General features: G+C 38.2%; 1 protein-coding gene across 3 annotated transcripts in view; it reads left to right on the top strand.

The window, feature by feature from the left end:
- RNGTT (RNA guanylyltransferase and 5'-phosphatase) overlaps positions 1-23,117 on the top strand; it is a 183,509-nt gene that overhangs the window by 119,045 nt on the left and 41,347 nt on the right. For all 3 annotated transcript variants that reach the window (XM_068677987.1, XM_068677986.1, XM_068677985.1), the window contains exon 13: positions 4,961-5,061. In XM_068677987.1, coding sequence (XP_068534088.1) covers positions 4,961-5,061 — 101 coding nt within the window. The remainder of the gene's footprint in view (positions 1-4,960; positions 5,062-23,117) is intronic.

Here is a 23,117-nt window from a genome sequence, read left to right on the forward strand (position 1 = left end):
GGGTGTTGAGTTCTAATTCCTGTGGCTAGACGAGGTGGAAAGGTTTTAGACTGAAGCAAGATCTTTGTATTTGAAATGCTACATGACCTGATCTGTTTTAAAAGTAGTCATGTTACATGTGTATTTGGGGAGAGCGTTGAGGATATCATTGCTATAAATGCTATATTTGAAATGCTAGGGAGTAGTTTGGTCTCAGACAGATTGTTTCACATTTTGTTTTGGAAATGGAATGTGGAATAACTTTAGCCAGTACAGGTCTGCAGTACGCAGTGATTCATCTAAGGTGAAGTTTTCACATACTTAACAAGCACAATTCTTGCTTGGCTTCAGCTCGTGTTTGAAGAAATTGATTTTGCACTCAGCATTCAAATTCAGGAACTTGCTACTGCTCTATTGTGTATATGGGCTCACCCATTGCAAAAATGAACCCCCTCTCAGGGTTTGTTAATATGGCCTCTGGATGAATTCTCATTTTAAGGTGCATTTCTGTGATTTCCATTTTTTTAATGTTATAACAGTAGAAGTCTGGAGACCATGAAACTTCTTGACATGAACTCTGAAGTCTGATTACTTATCTAAGCCTCTGTAAATGTTTCAGACAAATATCTGTAGACTGTGACTTTTATCAGCTGCTCAATGTTAAAAAATCTACTGTGAAGCCAGAAGTGTATTGGCAGTGATCAAGACCAAGTGTAATAGTCAAAAGGCTATTTTTATTGCCATTGTTTTCTAGACAATATCTCTTTTCCTAACATGAAGTGTGGAAGAGATTGTTCCTTCATTTTTTATTTTTATTTTTTAATATAACAAAATGTTTAGCCAAGACTTGTTTCACGCTGTGCTGGTTCTAGAGGGAAGGGCAGGAAAGGTAACTCCATCTTAAAGAACAAATCTCCCCCCCCCCCCCAAACTCCCCTTCAAGCAAGTCAGCCAATCAATTTAGTAATTAAACTTGAGTCAGTGAAATTACAGGTATGCAGATGTATCCTGTCAAAGCATTGCTTTTCATTAGTCATCTTGGAATAGTTGCTAATGTCTGCTGTGAAGTTGGTTTCACATTGGAGTTTTAGGAGGGTATAACTTGTTGGTCTTAGGGGAAAAAAGGGGGAGGTTGAAAAAGTCCTGCAGTAGATCGATCCTATGTGGAATGTATACATACATTGGTGCCCCAAGGATGTGAGGACAGCAAATATGTCAAAAACAAAAACAAAACAAAACAAAAAAAAAACAGTGTGAGGACAGATGTCATAGAAGGTCGGGGAAGAGCTTCCACGTGTGATGTCTCTACTGGACAGAGTAGTGAAAACTGTAATAAGGAGTGCAGTAGGTGATGCCTGGGTAAACATCCTATAGTTGGGAAAAATCACATGCCTTAATGAAAGGAAGGTTGTGTCTCTCCAACCAGGTAATCAAAAATAATTTGAGTAAGGGTCACATGGTGTTCTGTGCTAAGACTTCGAGAAAGCTTCTGTCGATGTTTCTTGCAAGGAAAAAAAAAAAAAATTGAAAAAACTAAAGCAGGTGCAAGATGAAAGAGTTCTTGTACAGATGAACAATGGGGTTTGGTTGTTCACCATCTCTTCATATGAGCCTTAGGGAGTGCGAGTGTGAAAGCAGTGAAAGCTGGTCCATAACCAACCCAAGGTGGTGCTTTTTCTTGCCATGCCGTCGGGCTGCTGTGCTGCAGGCTGTTACAGCTGGGGGAGGTTTGCATGGTCCTAGGGGGGAGCTAGATGAGCTCAGGCAGGGAAGGCTGAAAATCACTAAATACCTGGGAATCACATCTGCATCACATCTACATCAGGATGGCTTTGAGCTTGAAAATGGATAGTCTCTGGGAGAGTAACAGGAGAAAACATCACATATGATTGCCCAAAGCGTGAGGTTTTGGGAGCTGACAGAGCCAGGGTGCTAGAGCTCTAGTGGGGCTGTCCTTAGGTTGTTAGATAGATCAGACGTGTCTCTTCTTTGGGATTTCAGTGCCGTGACTCTGAGAAGTTGGTTCGTATTTTTAACGTTAAGGAGAATTAATTTCCTAAAGGAATGTCAAGCTTTTTCAGGGTTTATGTTCCAGATAGAAATACGTCCTCCTCTATATGGTTGGGAGAAAATACTTGGAAATATTGAATACAGAGCAGTCCAAGTTTTCTTTTTGGCCACAAAATATGGTGTGTTTTGTGGTTAAGACTGGTATTTCTATACAAAAAAAGATAATTTCCTCTGTCCTGAAGTCTGTTAGCCTCTCTTTATTTTCTCTTTTAAAGGAGTGATACATGTATGTAAAAAGATGGTTTGTACCCATATATTAAACCAGCCGGGATTGTTTCCTAGAGTCAATTAGACTGGGTCGAGTCTTAACATCTCATAAAGCCTCAAAAATATGATCTACGGCTTAAATAGAAATTGATTACTTGAGTATGTATTAATAAATCCATCATTGTAAATGCTCCAGTAATCTTGCTTGGAAGATTATTGCGAGTCAATAACCTAGAAGCTGTGCCACACAGAGGCTTAATAAAAGATTTTAGGGCTTAGGCGTGATTGACAGATGACACTTTTATGGAACGGTTGAAGACCTCGGTCATGTTTAAAGGGACAGATGAGCATCCATTAAGATGAATCTTCCATGCAGCAAAACCAACATCTGTGCCGAAAGCTTCAGCTACTCAGCTGTACTCCCTGTTCCTTGGTACCTGCTGTAGAAGTTGCTTCATAAATTACATTTTCACTCTGTGGAGAAATTGGTCCCAAACAGAGGTGTTCCTCATAGTTTTTATTTGAGCAAAGTAATAAATACCTGGCAAGAGTAATAGGTTTTGGCCTAATTAAAAGGCAAGAGAGAGCAGCAATAATTTCTTTACAAGCACCATATTTCGTCCCATTATTCCTGGAACATACTTTTAGCAATGAGCTATATAGAATTTAATTACGTATTCTCTCGATATCAGGTATAAGAAAATTGCAGGAAAATTTGACTGACAAAGAGACTTCGGCATCATTCACCTTTATCGTAATTCTCATATTCAATGCACACAAGCATTCAAATATATCTAGTAAATAGTAATTTTTTCTCTAAAATGGAATGCAAACACTTTAAAGTATATTTAAATATTCCATCTGTATATAAAAATATGATCTGAAAAGATGAAATACTTTACTGGGCTTTTTTCTTTATCTTGTATGTTCTTTTGTCGTATCCATTTAATATTGGTTAGTATATATGATGTATCTGGTGGGAGTCTTTAAATATTTGTACCTGCATTGTACAAGATTTTTAGTCTGGTAATGAGAACAAAAAACCTAAAGATATATTTCATTGCTGCAAGAGCTCAAAGATGAGATCTTTGTGATTTGAAGATATCTGGCAAATGGAGAAGAGCCAGAGAAATGAGGGAAGGACAGGGGGATGGAGACAACTAAAGAAGTATTTCTATTGTCTACTGAAAGATTTATTTTTATTTTTATTTTGTAAATTCTTTAAACCTTTCTAAATCCCATTTTTGGACACGTGTAAGAGCAACCAGCATTTCTCAAATAGCTGTTTATATTACAGGACAGAAATCATATAAAGGGGAAATAAGATGGGAAGAAAATAATAATAATAAAAAAACACCTTTATTATTGCACTGTATCTTACTATTTTCCTGACTCAAATGGAATAGGGATGTTTGATTTGATCTGGCAAGATTTCCAGATGTGAGGGACTACAGGGGAAAGTTGCTTTCCAGGAGATAATTTTCAACTAGGAGATAGTGGGGGAAGAATAAAATGAAAGACATGGAAAGGGAGCAGGCACAGAGAAGAGGTGTCAGAAACAGCTTCTACACATTATCCTAAGGACAAAGATAAATAATTTAAATTTTATTCAGATGTAAAGAGAAGGTTGTGGGGAGCAGAGCTGTGTGTGATGAGAATAGCGAGTTGGGTAGGATGCTCCAATACTGGCCTGAATGGGAACAACAACAGAGAGCCTGAAGCCATCAGTCTCGAACAATCTGGAGCCATGGTCAAAAAATGAGAAAAAAAATGAGAAGATGCAGTCTAGCCAGCCACGTTCAGATTCCAAAAAGAGCTTTTAGTAGGTTACTTTTGTCGTGCAAAGCAGAAATGTGGCTGAGAGTGTTAGGAGCTGATTTTTGCTTTTGCCCTGTTCATGCTCATTCTACTTTTCTCCATTGCCATGAAAAGACATTCCAGGAAGGAAAGGTTTAGCTGGCTCGGCTGTCACTGTTAGCTGAGGATGAACAAAATGGCATCTTACTTACACTGAAGTAGATGATAAGAGACTGAGATAAATCAAAACTCTAATTCAAGAGAAAATTGCTCTTTTCTGATCAGTATGGCAACTTTTGGTTCAGACGAGCGTGTACCCTTTCTCTTCAGCAACAGATGCTCCCTTATTTATGTTTCACTGTGTCATGGTGTTCTCTAATCTTTATATAACTTACATTCCTTTGATACGGAAGAACATGTTTGTGATGGGCCTTTCTGAGAGCTGGCAGTATGGTGACTGCTGGCTTTTTCACGTTGTGTCAGCCAACAGTGTGAATAACAAAAACATCGCTCAGAAAATCGCTCAGAAATGTTGAGGTTATCTCAAATGCGTCTTCTGTGTGTGTCCTTTCACAGTTCTCATTTATTAAAACTGTGCTGTCTTATTTTCTTTTTTTATTTGGAATTTTCCATTAGGCAGAGATAATGAAGTATGCTAATTTTTATTTCCACTCTCAGTTTTGCATTATATACAATGGCTCGGCTGCCGTGCTAAGCAGTTTTAAAAGGAGGCAGCAAATAAAGTAGCGAAGCACAACTACCTCTGTGGTAATGAAATTCATTGTTTCAGTCACTAACTATTGTAATTCATTAGAGACATCTAATACAGCCCGAAACGCTGAATTGTTACTTTTAAAACCAGTGAAAACCAATAAGCATAATTAAACTGCTTTTTAATTTGCTTCAGAAATACAAGCCTGGTCGATGTGATGATATTTTGAAATGGAAGCCACCCAGCCTGAACTCTGTTGATTTTCGTCTAAAGATAACAAGAATTGGTGGAGAAGGGTATGTAATCTCTTCCCTTTTTAAATGTATAATGCTCAAGTGAACGTCCCTTAGCAGTTAATCTCTCCTCTGATATTTCTTGACGTTTTCTGGGGCTAAGCCTCTCTATATTCAGAAGAATCTGTTCGTTGAAAATCTTAGCAACTGTTGCAATCAGTGCTGTACTGAAAACAATGGCAGATGCTCATAATGTAAATCTACTCATTCTTAAATTGTTTCCTAAAATTGCTGAAAAAACAGCCCTGTTTGGATTTGGCATTATTACCCTTTATGTTTTCTGAAGGTAGGCAGGCTATATTAGCTTAAATTCTTACATAAAGTAACTACTATCCCTTGCTTTTATGCAAAATAATACCAACATAAGTTTTCTTCTGTTTTAGGATTCTGCATAATGAAAAATGACACATAACTTTCTTAAAGAAAAAAAAAATGAATTTTTACTTCATAGGTTTTCTTTGGTATTGTCTCTAAAACCATTAAAGTCTTTTCAGAAATGGTAAGTTTTGACAGCAGAAGACATGTAAAACATTACATTACATCAATTCCACATACTATTTGCTAATTCAGGCACTGCACATATTAAAGAGGGGCAATTTTCATGCCAGCAAGGGCAGGGGGGAAGACTGAGTCACTGGATTACAGCTTGACTTGGAAGTGATTTTGTTTAGAACTGAGTTAGTTGATTTTTAAGTTGCTTAATGTTTTAACATCTGGGACTCATTACAACTGGCACTTTGAAACACTGATATTTAGCTTTTCTTTTTCTTGGTGCCACAGGTACCTCAGTATGATTAAACAGTTCATTTGATGTATTGCGCTTACTTATTTCAGAGTGTTAATAATGGACCCATCTAACTTTTAGACACTTTGGCATGTCATATTACTGAACATATTTGGTGAATATATAGGATCTTAAAAATGTGGAGTTTATTCAACAGAAGATATTTGGCAACTAACTTCTGAGCACTTCATAAGGTCAGAAGCATCTATTCTGATTTTTGTGTTTGAAAGTGGAATATTAAGTCCTTAGAAGCAACACAGCTATTTTAGACAACATACAGGAATATTTTAAGTTTGACTTCAGAGAAATCAACTCATTATAAATTTCTATTTCACATTTGACTTTTATTTAAGTCACAGAAAAGTAACAGGAAAAAAAATCTATTAAAAAAAAGACCTGGTATTTGACAGGAATGCTATTTTTATTATGGGATTCTTATGACTTTTGCTGAAGCTTATAAATTTACAGTAGTAGTCTATAATTCAGAAGCAAAATAAAGCTATTTTTCATTTCACCTTAAAAAAAAGTACTCTGATTACTCAACACTGATTTCAAATAGAAAAATGTCAGTGCTACTGCTACATTTAATATAATAGATGACAATTATTTGATCAGAAAATGAAAATGTTTTAAAATATTAGCCAGCAAAACTGTTTCTAAAAAGCTGGGCTGTTAGCAGCAAGCTATTAAAGAATGAGCGTTCCCTTGTAGAATTTGAAACTCTCCCTAACATTTAGAAAATTTCTACCATATTCCAGCTATGTGAAAATCCATGCAATGCTGGTATTGTGGAAATGATCAGCTGGACTGGTCTCTAAATACTGCAATACTTAAATATGTTAATGTTTATGTTTGTCTCACATACATAAGGAAAAAAATAATCCTAGAAATCTGACGTGAGAGAAAGTACAATTCTTTGAAATGAGTTTTACTTCAGCTCATATCACAGTTGACTGCTGTTTGTAGCGTAAGCGCAGGTGCATTCATCCAACAAAAAGAAGTTAATGAAGTACTGTGTGGAAAATAATTTACCATCATTGGAAGAGAAGCATTTATGTTAAGTAATGACCTATGAAACAGTAGGTTCTACCCAGGTAAACAAAATCAGTGAGTAAAATACTACGGCTTTAAGCACATCACTTGTTAATTTGATTTTTTGATTAATTCCTTGTTTAAATACGAACTTATTTGAGGAAACATCCAAAGTGTACTGATTTTGAAGCTGTTGATGTGAGTTTTAAACGAAGCAGGTTTGGTTTTAGACTCGAAAAATGCAGTTCTGAGCTCTGCCATAATAAACTGGCTGTGAAGAAAGCCCGTTAGGTTGATTTCTGACAAAACTAAAAATTGTTTCGATGAGCTGAATGTCTTGCTGCTGGCAATTCTGACGTGACAGCATTAGGCTTCCTGCCTCTCCCCAGCCCCACTGAGATTAAAAGTAAGCATTTGATACTGGTTTCAGTGCTTCAGGTAAAAACAAAAAGTTTTCCTTGTCTTCAGTACCATCCAAGAAGAAATTTGGCATGCATTTGACAGCAGAGTAGCACAAATGTGTTTAAAGTACTATTATAAAAAATTGTGTTATTTTGATACAGTAAAGAGATAATATTTATGGGAAAGGAATCTATGACTTTGTATTGATCTTCTACTGACAAATGGGGAGCTGAAATCAAAGTATCGATCTCATATACTTGACAGCAGCTTGAAACGGTGAGAATGGGGATGGTCTGTAATTTCCAAGTCCTCTCTTCTGATTTACAGGCTCATCTTTAAACCCTGAAATGCAGGCATCCAAATCTGAGCTACTGTTGTGTGTGGTCTTAGAGCTGACAGCCACGATACAGGTTGAACCTCTACCACACAACCCCAGCCACGCTGCCCTTGTGTTTATAGCCCCCTGTCCACTTAAATAGTGAAAAAGCATGGAGGGGTATTATTTATTCAGTAGCATGAGACAAGAGCACTGTCAGCTGTTAGACCTGTATTTTGTGTGGCACATGTAATTGAGATCCTGATCAATTGTAAACAATTGTGTGCATTTTTCCTATGAATGAAGGAGTTCTCTGGGGAATCTGCCTGATTTTAGTCCGTACGATTATTTTTCCATCTACCTAAAATTCCCCTGTGCTTCCAGTTGTGCATTTCCATCCATAGATCAGTCTGTAATAGTAATGTTAACCGCAAAATAGCTGCCATGCTTCACCCCAGATGTAGTTCAGTTCCGGATGAATGACCAATTTGCTTTTGTCTAGGGTTCAGTTATTTCACAATTGATAGGAGAGAGTTTTGCCATTGAATTAAAAAGGAGGATCGGGCTTATGATCTATGAAGTACTTTTAGAATAAGCTGCGCTATTAAGATGAAGATCGCATAACAAAGAATACAAATAAAGAAAAAAATACTATTGCATCCCGAGGAAAGGGATTGTCTCCATAACCTCGGTGACCTAATGCTGACACTTCTGTTTGGTGCACATATTTGAAAGAAATTGCGCTGTTGCACATTAGTGAGTTACAGCTTATCAGCTGAGCCACGGTAATTGTCCCCAGTGTATTCTCATAGACCAGCCCATCCGAGCATCAAAACGATGGTTTCCATTAACTCTTCTTCTCTTGTCTTTGCAAGAAGTCCAGCGTATGGTCTCTCAATCTGTTCTGATCACATCCAAATAGTCACTTCATGTAAAACAACAAAACAAAACCAATCACAGTAACCAACAACCTATTAAATCAGCTAAATGAGAGAGTAAGGTGACGTGTATTTGTGCTGAAACACCGTAGCTGAACTGAAAAGCCCTCACATTTCGCGTACTTTAAAGTAGAGCCACTTGCCAGCGCTTCTGCATCACTTCAGGTTTACTAAGATAATTGTCTCTCATCAGCAACGTTGAAGCAAAGCCCTTTGATCATATAACAACAGTACCTTGCCTTTTTTTTTTTCTAAATTATGATGATGCTCATGGAAAGCAAAATTACAGCACACAAACGGTGTTTCCAAATGGCCTATGAGTTAAATGACCTTGTCAGAAGAGAAAATAGGGGATGTTTAATTGCTGTGTGCAATTTCTCAGTTGCTTTACAGAGAAGATTGTTTTTAAATGGTGGAGATTTTTTTCCCAAAATGTCTGACTCCAAGAATGTTTCTTAAAAAAAAAATAAAATAAAATGCTAAAAAGCCCAAACCAACTCTGAGCTGTATTTAAATGTCACAAATATCAACTGAAAATGTCTACTCAGTGCCAAATTTGTGGTAGCTTGCAAGGACAGAATTTTTAAAATGTCCGTGCTGGCTTTTCCAGATTTTTAATTAGCCTGTGCAGTTCCTCCAAATTTTATCTGAATCAGACATGATAAAATCAAATGAAAAGCAAGGTTAGGTCTTTATTGGCTTCAAATGAGCATCTTACTGGGTCAAACAATTAGATGATCAATCACTCAATACCATTTCATATCACAGAATAATAAAAGTTTTATAGAGAACCTTGAGGTATGGGAAGGAGTCAGGAATTTTAGTCATCTTTGAAATGCTGAAGAAATACTGATAAAGGCTTTTATATATATATATTCTGTATATATTAAAGAACCTGAAGGAAACATCCAACCTAGATGATTCTGTGATTAACTCTTTGTTAGTAACTATATTATTTACCTGTGGGGGAATCAAGTAAGTTTCAAGTTGTGTTTAATTTGTTCATAGTTAAGTAATAAATAATGGAAGGTGAAGTACGATATATTTGAAGACAACAGGAGTCTCAAATCTTTGGTACACTGGCAATTACAGTTCGAGAGCCAGATATAGATATCATGAGACTGAAAGCAAGTGAATGTTTTCCTTTTGTGTTAGATGTTAGGCTGTCCTTTTTGTTCTGTAAATTAGAAAGAGCATCTGAAGGAAAAAAAGAAAAGCTACAACTGGTTCAAAATAACTGTGATGTTCTTGATCTGCTGTCATATATGTTGCCTGTCACAAGGTGGCTTATTCATCTTACAAGCTAGTCTTCCTCACAGTTCTGCTTTGAAACAAATTGCTGGCTGGCTGAAAAATTGTAAAAGTTAACTGAATAAGCTAAGAACTGCAGAATTGATATGATAGTTTGTTTGGTCTGTGTTTTGTTTCCTCTTCTTTCCGCTCCCTCTTTTTTATTTGATCCATAAATTGTTATTTTGGTCTGTGAGCTCTTTTCAGTCTTACCTGTTTGCAGAATGTCAGTTATCAAATAACACAAACTTGTTTTTACGACTGTCATCCATCACAAAATGGGAGCTTTACAAACAGTACCCTGGCGATTTAAAAAAAAAATAAAAATAAATAAAAAAAAATCCCATATTCCTCTAGCCTCCAGAGATCACATTCTAGATTAGGGTTGCATTTACGTTGAGTACAGTGGAGTTATGAAGCAGGATGCAGATGATGTCCCTCAGCAATTACGAACAAATAAGGACAAGATGTTGCAAATAGATGCAAAGATGCACAGTGCTGGGATGACAGCAGGAGGAGTGCAGGTTTGAATCTATTAACTGCATTTATGGCTGTACTGTTGGTAAAGCAAGTGCGTGCTTCAAAGTTGCCTGCTTTTTCTGGAATGTGAGAGTTGCAAATGAAAGTAAATGAGTAATTTGTTTAGCTGTTATCTTCAGGCATTCACTGTTACCACAACAGGTCTTACTAGGCCTGAATAAAATTTAGGGGTAGGGCTGTGCAATCTGACAGAGAGAATGCTACGTGCAGAAAGAAAGGTGGCAGTATGGGAAGCACAAATATTACTGTGGTAGAAATGTGCACTTGCAGTAGTCACCTTTGGCGTTGCGATGGAAACCACAAAAGCATCTAGACTTCACCTAGGTACTTCAGGTTTACTACACTCTTAAGTATTTATGCTGTGCTGCTGTGAGGGTATTTGAAATCTTTCTGTAAGGCTTCAGTTTTTAAAAACAATTTCCAAAGTAAGTCTTGGAATCTAACCTGTATTTATACGCTGGCGTACTGAACATAATGTTGTACCTTCCACAACTAATATGCAAGATGCTCTTGGAATTTCAAATGTTGGATTTCAAAAATGAACTCAGCCTCATCTTTTTATATGTTGAAGTGGCAGCCTTGGGGCAATCTCCATCTGTCAGATAATTATTCTGCTTTAGCTACTCATTTCTCCAGATTTTTTAAAAGCTTTGCCTCATATCGTCCTAAAATTATCTATACGCTTGCTAAATGGAATGTAAATGTAGCTTTGTGTGTTTTATATACCCTGTTCCTTTTTCTTGAACTTGCTGCTTTCTTAAAGCAGTCTTTCCAGTTGCTTGCATCAGCTATCATAACAATTATCTGTTCTGTTTAAGATCTGTTTCTATCTGTAAACTAGATCAAGAAAAGCTCCCAAATACCATATGCCTCTAAAATTTGCTTATCTCTCATATTCTCGGTACTCTGTCTTATTTTACGTTTGGGTTTGAATTTTATTCTAAACTTTGTATTCAGCTATGTCACTTAAACTTCTTGCTACTTGTGAATGGGAAAGAACAGGTTAGAAAATTGAGGGCTGATGCCATCCCTAGTTAAACAAATGTAAGAGATGGTAGAAAAGCTGGCAGTGGAGAAATAATCTCAGGCTTCAGGATAGCTGGCTTTGGCTTTTTCAGGAGGCATGTAGGTAGTATCCCATGGCAGGTTCCCCTAAAGTGCAGAGTGGCCCAGGAGAACTGGCAGATCTTCAGGGACAGCCTCTTCAAAATTCACCCCAATTTCACCTGTGAAAGTTTATGGAAGAAGTAAGCAATAACAGGCATCTGTGGAGAATGTAAAAATTGTGTTTGGATGTAGAGGGAAGGAATTACAAATGCTAAAACTCATCTGGAATTGAAGGTAACTGAAGAACTACTGTAGGTACCTCTGTGATGAAGAGACAACTGAGGAAAATAGTGTGCTGCTGATGCAGTGGGAGACATAGTGGCAAAAGATGGAAGAGCTGAGGTATTTGGTGTCATCTTTGCTTTGGTCTTGACTGGTAAGGTGTGCTGGCAGGCCTGTGAGGCTCCTGAACCTCAAGGCAGTGCCCAGGGAAATGACTTACTGCACAAAGGTGAGGAAATCCAATTTAGGGACTATTTAAGCAAAGATATGTACGTCCATGGAACCAGCAAGCAGATGGGCTGCATTTTGTCATTTTTAATGGCTGCTGTGGAGCAAATTCTCCTGAAAGCCATGTCCATGCATGAAAAGGACAAGTCAGTGTCTGGCAACAGCCAGCATCATTTTGCCAAGAGCATACCCTGCTTGATTAACAGGCTAGCTCTGCGAACAAGGCAAAAACAGTGAAAGCTGGCTTAACTTTAGCAAGGCCTTCAGCAGCCTTCCATAGTATCCTTGTAGCTCAGTTAGTGAGGCATGGTCTGGATTAGGTGGACTACAAGGAGGAAAAATGCCTGGACTGCCAATCTCGAAGAGCAATGGTCAGTGAAGTCCAGCGGGAGGCCAGCCCTGAATAGCGTTCCTCAGTAGACAACAGTGAGACTGAGTATATTAAAAGCTTCATTAGCAACCTGGCTGTTGAGATAAAGTGCCCTGTCAGAGTGCTGATGGATGACACTGAGCTGGGGGGAGTGGCTGACAGGGCAGAGGACAGGGCTGCTGTTCAGAAGGACCTCAGGAGGCTGGAGAAATGAGTTGAACTTCCCGAAGACTCATGAAATTCAAGTAGGGAAATACTAAATGCAGCGTGTTTCACCTGGGGCAGCTGATGGGAACAGTCAGCCTGGAGATTGCCTTGCCAGGGAGAGGCTTTTGTAGAAAACAAACTCAGGGGCCTGAAGGTCAAAGCTTTCAGATCAGTCAGCAGTTTGCTGTTGTGGCAAAGATGGCCCGCTGATAACTGGACCACGCATGGAAGGAAGAGATCTTTGCCTCTATTCAGCATTTGTGAGACTGCATCTGGAGTACTCTGAGCAGTTCTGGGTCCCCCACTCTGACAAAAACACTGATGGGCTGGAGCAAGCCCAGCGGAGGGCCACCAAGACAGTGAGGGCATTGGAGAACACAGCGAGGCCTGAGAGAACTGGGTTTGTTCAGTCTGGAGAAGAGGACAGGTAATGGTAGAGACAGGTAATGCTTCGTTGCTGTTTCCTACTACCCAACAGCAGGTTATAGATCAGATGGAGCCAGGCTGCACTGAGATATATGTTGAAAGAATGAAAAGGAAGATAAATTGTAGCAGGACAGGGGGAGAAATTAGGTGGGTAAGGTCAAACGCTGCAGTAGGTTGGCAAGTTGTGGAGGCTTCATCTTCGGAGATACCCAGAGGTTGACTGGATATGGTGTGAACAGCCTGATTCAGCTTCAAGTGGACCCGGTCTTGAGCACAAGGCAGATGACTTGCAGAGGGCCTTTAAATCAGAATTATTCTGTGATTATCTGCAGTTCATATGTTAAACGTTTTGCAAATGATAGGAAACTGCTACACATCTAACTACCTAACATTTTAAAATGTTTTTTTTTTTTTTTCTTTATTCTTTCTTTACGGTATTATAGAGATTTTTCAGAAGGCATACTGTACCTGCATTTAATTTACTAATTGTGGGATTGGCCTTTTAGAGAAGATACTTAAGTTGCATAGTAAAATAATGTTTTGCATAAGGAGGAATTTGACGTGGTTCTTTGTTAGAGGCTGTAAGGGTTTTGCCAGATACATAATGTAAAGACTGTCTACTTTAGATGGGGGAAATGTTCATCTTCCTTCTGCTAGAGTTTGAGCAATAGATGCAGTTATGTCAGACTTACTGAAGTTCGTTTGTGAATATATTTTTCTTTTGCCCCAATATAAAATTACTTTTTTAGTTATAGGAGTTAGTTTTTTGAACATACTGTTCAAAGTGTTTTTTTATTCTGGATTTTTTAAGCTGGTATGAGCTTCTCTGAATTGCATTTTTTCACGTAGTAACTATGTGATCTTCTACAGACAAGGAGTTCTTGTTATATTTTGTGAGGATGCCATAAATGAGAACTTATTTCAGAATATTTTTCCCTTCATGAGTTACCTAAAGTATTAATGTTCAATTGTTTTTGTTTGTTTGTTTTGCTTAATTAGAGATTTTTGTTGTGTTTTCTTGAGTTTACAAATCGGTACATTTAGAAACACTCATGGAAAAGAGCATTAGCATAGAATTATTGCAGATCTCTAAGGTAAGAAATCTTAAGTGTTTTTTCCATGGTATGCAACTAAAGAAACATTTATATAAGGAAAAATCTTAGCTCAGATGAGATGACTTCCTTGCATGCTTTGGTGTATTTCAAAGAAAAATAAAGCAAACTAAGAGGAAAAAAAAGGTTATCATTGGACGAACAGACCAGACAGCAAAAGATATTGCATGTGTTTTTTGTACTCTTCATCCGTCTTACTCCAAAAATTTTATTATTTAATTTTCTGATAATACCAAACTCACAAATCATAAAAGACCCGATACAAGTACTAAATAATGAATATATTATAGATAATACATGACAGTCATAACTCCAGGAGTACAATTCAGTTTGCTTTGATACCATCAAAAACATTTTGAAATTGGTTTAGGAAATAGAAGCCCGGGATTTCGTGTCTGACTGCATGCACAAGTACTTTGGAGTCAGCAAAACACGTCAACAAAATAAATGACCCTGATACAGGTTGTTTGCATTTCTGCCATGCTGGTGTTATCAATACGGTGTGCATGCAACAGTGCTGTTCTAGAACAGTGGCACATTATCAGCGTTTTCACCTTCTCTGCTTGATAGCCAAGAAAAACTCTCGGTACATCCGCTTATCTTAAAACCTCAGAGACGCTGCAGAAGAAACCTCCGTAATTATTTTTTAGCATAATTATACAGTGCCTCTCGTTTTGTAGGGATTCAAGTTGGGATGATTGATTACGAAAAAAATAATCAGTCTGTTATGAGTTTGTTAAAATTAGCATTTTAAGGGACGTTTGCATTCTGAGGAAATAAATGGTATTTTTAATATCTGTTACTGTAATGACTTAGGATCCGCCATAGGTTTGGTAATTCACACATGCCATCTTTTTGGCAAACGCCCAGCTTGTAGGTTTTTTTGTGGGAGAAGATGCTTATCCTGTCGGAGAAATGCATTAAAGGCAGCGGGACTAGAGGTACACGTATCTGTCTGTGGGAGATCCATTTGCATAATCGAGGCCTGATGATTCAGTGACAATGAAGGACCCGTCTTGTTATGTATCGAAGCAGTATGGAAAAGAACAGTAACTGCTGGGTGCAGAGCTGGTGCGCGTTGTGCACTTTGACAGGGGATGCCTGGTGCTTTGCAAGAAGTCAGAGCTTTTCAGTAGAGATTTGGTTCCATCTGACAACAGTTAAAAGCATATCATCCTACTAGAGCATCTCATAAAGGCCAAAATTCCTTATTTTCATACTTTTTATGCTTGTTTGCTTTTTACCAAGCGGTCTTCTGACAGCAATTGTGAAGTACAAGCATGGCTTTGTACTGAATTCTGTTTTGAAATCAACATCAATGCTTTTATCTTATACGCATGGAAGATGTGTTCCCTCACAGGACCTACTTCATTTTCAGCATCGTTGTGTATGGGAGAAATAAACTTTCATTTTAATTTTGAAGCCCAAATTTCCAATGTTGTAAGTTGCTTCACATACAATGAATCATGTTTTTTTTATTTATAAACATATGTGCCTCTGCGTGTGTATGTGTGCATGTACACAAGCAGGTGACAGCTGCTTCTTTGTGTTGTGAAAATAAAAACACAAACAAAAAAGGAAGAGAACTCCCTTGGCTGTTATGAATCAAAACAAAACTTCTCTTTCCCATATGTACCCGTGAGGAGGAACCTGTCCTCCTTTCATCATAGTTTTTGATAATTAAAAAAAATAATAATAATCCATTTTGTTAATGGACTTTGCTCTTTCCAGTTCCTAGCTCTTTTCATATATTTCTTTACTGGACATTGTTGACTTATTATGGTTATTTTTCCTTCTTATGCAGTATGGTTTTCAAGGCCATGGTTTCATTGTTTTAGGCCAGATAACCACCCTGTTCTGCACCTGTATTCTGGCAACCAGTGTTCCATCACTGGCTTTTGAGTGATAAATAAATAAATAAATAAAAAGTTATATATAACTTCACAACGAAACAGATGGAGTTATGCTGCTCTGCTTTCTATAAGCTAGATCAATTTAATTATCTAACCATAAAGTTTAGATATGTGGAGATGTAAAAGCATGTGAAGTACTGGGTACTGTAAAGATATTTCTAATGTAAAGATTAAAAGCATCCTCATTTGTATGGTAGTCATCGTGCCTCTTGCTGACAGACCTCCTGCTCTCTGAGACAAGACACTCAGAAGTCTCAGGTGGTGCATAGTTTTACCAAGGCAGCTCTTACCTTCTCCCAGAAGAACTGAAGTTACTTGTATCAGTTTTTAAGATGGGGAAAAGTAAAGTCCAAAGTGAAGAGAAAACTCACTTAGGGAAGCATGGTATATTAGTAAGGAAATTTAAAAAAATAATCTCAGTCCTCAGCTGTACCCAGCAGATGGCATTTTTCCCCCTTATAACTACTAAATATTTTCAAAGCTATAATCTTTGGATATTTTCATACTTAAAAATAGTCTTTTTTTTCACAAAATATTGAAGGATTGCACTGTGGGCAAATACTTATCAATGGTTTATAAATGAAATATAATGTGTATACCTCTAATTATAGGGGAGAGAAAACTGGAATGAGGAGAGTGCAACAGCACAGTGAACTTGATTGGGTTTTTCCCCCTCAAGTCTGCATATTAAATCGTTGCCTCCACTTACTTGCTGAATCTTAATGCATCAAATCTTGCATACTCAGATATTTAATCTTTTTATTAAGGAGTGCAAAATTCTGCTGGAAGTTAGATATTCAAATGTAGGAGATCAGTGGATCTGGGGAGCAGAGCAGAACAGATAAACTCAGAAGTGAATTGGGTGTCCCTTAGTGAAGGCTCTCTACTCTCTGTTCCAGAAGGGAAAATTCATTATGGGCATAATTAACCCTTCTCAACTAATAGATTAATAATATTTATTGCTTCTTAATTTATCATGACAATGAGCCGTACACAGTTCTGATTCAGAAAGAACTCCCACTCTCATTCAAGAAGAGAAGCAGAAATGGTCAAACCTCACTGCCCAAGATGTTTGTGCTGTACAGTTCTGCACAGCGCTCCCTTCAGTAAGTCTCCACCCATTACTTGAGTGTTAAGAAAAATGTTTTGGAAGATGAATTGTCTATCAGGTTAAATTAGATTGATTTTTGGTTTTAGAAGAGAAAATGGTAAGGCATGCAAATACTTCCATCAAGTTGAGATAGATCATAAATAGCAGCAGAAGTATTAAGCTTCAGTTATTTGAATTATATCATGAAAACTAAATGATTAAAACTGGGCATTTTCATTCTTTAATCATTCTTATAATAGGATATGATGAATGTTTTCTCACACACTGATAATTTCTGTTTTTTATTTTAGTATCTATTTTACATTAAGATTCTTAAAACGTTTTTCATGTTTTCCTATACCTCTTGTTTCTCTTTGTAATATTCAGAGACATATGCTACAGAGGAATTTTCCAAATGTCTTCTGAAGATAGTATCTTGCCTTTTTTGGAGATAAAATTAAGGCTCTATGATGTTATTTGGCTGGTGAATTTTTGTGGTTTGATAGAGCCTGTGTAGGCAAGAGGCAGACCTGTGTCCAGTCTGTGGCAAGATGAGTGCCCAGTGCTTTACTCTTGTAAAATGCTATCACTTGAATAAAAATAAATAGGTAAAGGCTATGCCAGGCTTCAAAGGCATGGGATGAATTACTTAAAAACCTACTTAAATACCTCAAGGAAGTTTACTTGACAAGCTTAAGGATCAGGAATGAGCCCTAACCACTGTAGAAAAGCCTTTCTTTTAAGGGTCTAGTATGGAAGTTAGACATTGTTCTGTTGCTTTTCATTGTGTAAACTGAGAATCGTTCTTTTCCCAAAGGATTTTGGGTAGCGTTTGGTCCAAATGTTTCATTTTGTCACTGAAAGCTGTGTTATGAAACTGATCGTTCCTTCAAGCAAAATTTAATACAAGAAAAATCCACAACATAAAGATAGTATAGACGTAAACTTTGCAGAGTCCTTTTTGTTTGCTGCATTTTTTATGAAGTATGTAAATAGTACAATCCAATTATGTACTTTTGTTTAATGCAGAAAATACATCTCTGTGATAGCTCTGCCTTAATTATTGCTTTGTTTCACTAGATTTGAAATGGTATAAACTTTTTTGCAAGGCATAAAGTGCATGCATAAAGGATTTTTGGTTTAGTGCCGTGGTTAAAACCAACAGGTAGCTCAGCACCACACAACTGTTTGCTCACTCTCACCAACCAGTGGGATGGGAGAGAAAAACAGGTAACAGTCATGGGTTGAGATAAAGACAGCTTTATGGGCAGAAGAGGAAGGGAAAATAATAATGATAATAATCTATGTATCTAAAACAAGCAATGCACAGTGCAGTTGTTCTCCACCGTGCACCTACTGATGCCCATCCCATCCCTGATCAGTGCTCCCCCCTGGCCAGCACTCCTAGTGTTGGTGTTCAGCATGATGCCACCTGGTGTGGGACATCCCTTTGGCCAGCTTGTGTCCCCTCCCAGCTCCTGGTGCACCCCCAGCCTCCTTGCTGGCAGGGTGGCATGAGAAGCAGAAAAAGCCTTGACTTAGGTTAGAAAACCAGAGATAAATATGACAAAAGTGCAAAAATGTAATGACCACTTGCAGTTAATCCTTCTGCTGCAATAGCTCCAGGATCACAAAGTTGTTTTGTTTTGTTTTAAACTTAAAGTGGGAGAGAGAGGAAACAACTTCATCCTTTTTTTTTGTTTGTTTGTTTGTTGTTAGATTGTGAGGGTTTGCGAAGCTCTAAAACAGGAAGAGAAGCGAAGTTAGCAGGTCTTTTGTATGTTCGTTTGACAAATCTTCATCCTGAATTTAATTGCCAAGGAGGCCTGCAAAGACAAAGGAGTTAGGGAATGTATGAGCAGTGAGAAAGGATGAGCTGGAGAACAAAGTGGACTGGAGACACCTTCAAGTTATTAATTCTGGAATGCTTTTCTCTTCATCCTCATTTTTAAATGATTCATTTAAAATACTTACTGGTATTTACTATTTCACACCAGCCTTTTTACTGGTAGCCACAAGCTTTCTGTACTTTAAAAACAAAACCAACAATGTGAGTTCTGAGGTTCTGTAGAAGATGCATACGAGCCTTTTATATAAGACAATACTGACAAACTTATTCAAAAGTGGGTTGTATTTAGAACTGGTAAATGGAGAAATGATAAGCTGTATTGAGGAGAAAAAACATTGTTTTAACTTCATTGAAAACTGAGAGGAACTTGGATCTACAGAACTGGCTGGGATATTGGGACAATTGCAGAACATCTGTTTGTGCCATGTATGCAAGCTTGAGAAAGTTGGATAAGAAGGAATTTTGCAACTCACTCAAGCTCCCTAGTATGTGGTTGCACCCTCTTTCCTCATTCAGACATCTTTAGGCTGGGCATCTTCAGAATATCTTTATGAACGTGAATTCCCTTGCTTGTCTCTTCCTATATTCTGGTCCCGAGGAAAGTGATTCTCCTTTTCTTTCTTCTCATTTTCAAATTTCAAATAGGATAATTGCCTTCTATCATTGCCCTGAGTGATTTATGTTCAAATGAAGTGACTGTTTGCTGTCCAATAGTAAGTTTTCCTGGCCATAATAACAAGGTGGTGTTGGAAGTAGCTTCAAAGAAGAGAATGGCCGATTTAATTTTCAAATAGGCAAAGAATTTCTCTGAAGGAACCATTAAAACTTAATTTTGAAGCATTTAAACTAATTTTTGTCTTGTAGATGTTCTTTTACTGGTTCAAGAAAATAAGTGTGTGCTCATATAGCAAGCCTAGAGTTACTTTTTTCTCCCCTTTTTATGTCTTCCTGTGCAAGTGCTGGATGTGAAAAATTAAAGTGATATTCTGAGTATGAAATCAAATATGTTAGCCAAAAAAATGTAGAATTGTAGGCAATATCAAAGTAATACCATTGCCACTGGCCTGTGTATTTAAAACATATCAGAGGAGTGTTAAGGTTGCAGCCCAGCATTCCAAAGAAGTGGAATTCCTCCAAAGTGAGTCGACCCCAGGGGCAGTGCGTTACTTGTGCTGGAACAGGCAGATCCAGCTAACAGACTTGGAGTAACTGCATAAATGCAATAATAACTCCTACCACTCCTAAATTTTATTTCTCATAGGAAACCAGGTGGTAAAAGCATATATAAGACACTTTGTTGTTGGGTGTCCTACCTGTTATGGAACTTGACAGCAGAGATGAGTTAAAATGTGTTTCCCATAATCTGTTATGGGCATATGTGCTCTAAAAGTTTCCCACTTTCCATCTTTTTTTCTGTGGTACTGTTGCCATATACACTCAATTTTGTGTTACTGCTAAAGTTTTATTTATTCTCCTTTCCTCCTCTCACCCAAATTTGCATGCAAGTCTTCAGGGTTGGTTTCACAGTACAAGTGATCATTTTTTATTTATTTATTCTCAGTTCTTATTCAATACGGATTAAAGTCCTGGATAAAATACACAGGATGTCCATGCAATAACTGAAATTACATTCGTGTATACTGATTTATATGTTTCTCTTGCTGATGGTCTGAAGATGGAGGTAAGACTGAGTATATTGGAAGCGTTAATAGCTTTTATTATGCTGATATGTTTGAAAAATAGCCAAATTTTGAGACGTCAAAGCTGTTCTTCAGACTTGAAAATTTGCATGCTCTATTCCTTGTTCTTCCCAGCTATATCAGTTAGTCTTCCTAGAGACTGCGTCTTACCTTAAATCAGACCTGAATTAAGGTCATTGTTCATTTATAATGAAGGATTTCTTTCTGCAGTACTTTGCAGTTAACTGTATTACCTAAAAATGCTCTCTATCCATACAAGTAGCTTATAATCCTGCCTTGAGTATCATCTACTTGGAATATCAAAGCACACTGAAGAACATCGCGCTGGTCTTCTAGCAGGCTTTTTCTGGCAAGGATAAAATATAGTCCAAAAGGACATGCAAGATTGCTTGCAGTAAAAATGATGTCTTGGAGGAAGGAAAAAAAAAAAAAAAAAAGCACCCTCCTTTACTGTACATTTGTTAATTAACACCTTAATAATTCATGTTACATAAATCTTCGCAGATATAGATGAAAGAAGAGATGGGTCGTCATCCTGATAGCAGCTAAATCACTCGTCGTCAGCCAGGGACTGGAAGTAACTAATTTTTTGTCCTGTGCAGTTAGCATTTAGTCATAATTGCTCTTTCACTTGTGCCCCACATAATAAAATTCATAATTCAGGACAGTAAATGAAAAGATGCTCTCTTTCTGTAATAATAATACAGCAATTTTTATGAAGAATTCAATCATTTTTTCTTAGTGCTTATAAGAAAGATATATTTCTACGAGTTGCTCATCACCCAGCCCTCAGCTTCTTGGACTTTTTGGAGAGCATGTCACACGTAGGTTAATCATTTTAAGTAAAAAACATATTTTTAAAAGGCCTTGAAGTGGAAGTGTCTGGAAATACTGATAGTATACAAGATGCTTACAAACTGGCTGTATTAGACCAAAAATCTGTAGAAGTATCTGTCTGTCAAATGCTTTCTTGGCTTTGATCATATCTTTCTGTGTTCATTTTCGTTGTAAATTTGCTGCAATAACCTGTAAGCATGGTCTTGCTTGCTTTTGGCTCTTCATCTCTGTCTGCTGTGTAGGGATTTTGAGTGACTTACAGTTTGTCACTTCGTTTGGAAATATAAAATGGCAACATGTGTGGTGGGAAGAGGGCCTTGGAGATGGCCTGTTGGGGCCTATGTCTTCTCCCCCAAGGCATCCCCTTCTACACACGCTTTGGCTGCACGGTGCTGTGTCCTGGCCCTCTGCCTTGGCCCATGCATAGGCCAGCAGCTTGTTCTGGCGGTGTCAGACATCTTGTGGTGCTGGGGTGGGGACCTTGGACGTGGCTGTACCTCAGGAGCCTGGGGTGCCCAGGAGAAACTGGACCAGCGGTCTCAGCCTGGGAGCTGAATGCAGTGCTGTTTGTGAGCAGAGGCATCTCAGGAGGTTTCTTGTCCCTAATCCTCGGGCTGGCAGCCCTCTCTTTCCTAGCATGGCCCAAGCTGCCGTCTCCCACCTGCATTCCCACTCCCGTCTGGGCGCTCCATGGGAAGCACGCCTCGCCTCTTAATTGGGGAATTGTGGGATAAAAGGTGCTAAAGATTGGGAAAGAAGAAGTACGCACAATGTACTGGAAGGATGTAGGCCTCTTTAAAAGCAAAACAAAACCAAGGGGGCAGTGGGTTAGGGGAGTTGCTGACTGTTAAAGTCAGAAGTCAAGGAAGAAAAGAAATGGGGAGATGGGGGACAGGAGGAGATGGGGCACTTCTGAAGTGAGGCAGAGCACTGACAGCAAAGCAGTGGTTTCCCTTACAGAGAAAGCAGCCTCAGAGGTAAGGGTACTAATTTTTGAGCAGGATAATACACCAGGACGACAGGCCAGCTTTGTGGAGATGCCTTCTAGAGTGCAAGCTCAATATTACAGCATTGGTAGTTGCTGTTGGAGAGTCCTTTCTTGTGTCACAGCCAGGAAAACACTTCAGCTGTGTTTCTTAATGACTTGGGAGTGCTGAATGAAGTCTTCTTATTACCTGAAGAATTTCTGTAAAAGAGGAGGAGTTCATCAACTCATATAATGAATGCGTGGTGGGACTTCCTAGTGAACAAAGGAGCGAAGTCTTGCACCTTCCATGCAGTTTCAGAAGTGAGAGGGAAGCATTCAGCAGAGTTCCTGACAGCCTTCCCTCCCACCTTATTTTGGGTGGTGGGTATCTTCATAACATACGGGATTTTCTGCACGCTGCCAGTGGCACTTATGCCTGGGTAGATGGTGGCTGTGTGTGTCTCACACCCGCATCTAAGCAACAAATTCTTTGTGCTTCTTGTGCTTCTCTTTGGGGTTGTGGTCTGCATAGTCCTGCTTGAGCTTATACCTAAATGGTTTGTAGATTGTAGTTCAGGCATTTCTGTGGTTGGGCATGATTGATTAATAAAGTATTTTGAATAAATCATTAGAGTGATGTGGGGAAACAGGAAGAAAAAGAAATCACTTAGACTGGTCTGGCAGTGCACATTTGTGATGCCTTCCCCTGGAGCATCTTTAGTAGGAAGG

Source organism: Anas acuta, chromosome 3 (genome assembly GCF_963932015.1).
Source record: "Anas acuta chromosome 3, bAnaAcu1.1, whole genome shotgun sequence".
Classification (NCBI taxonomy): Eukaryota; Metazoa; Chordata; class Aves; order Anseriformes; family Anatidae; genus Anas; species Anas acuta.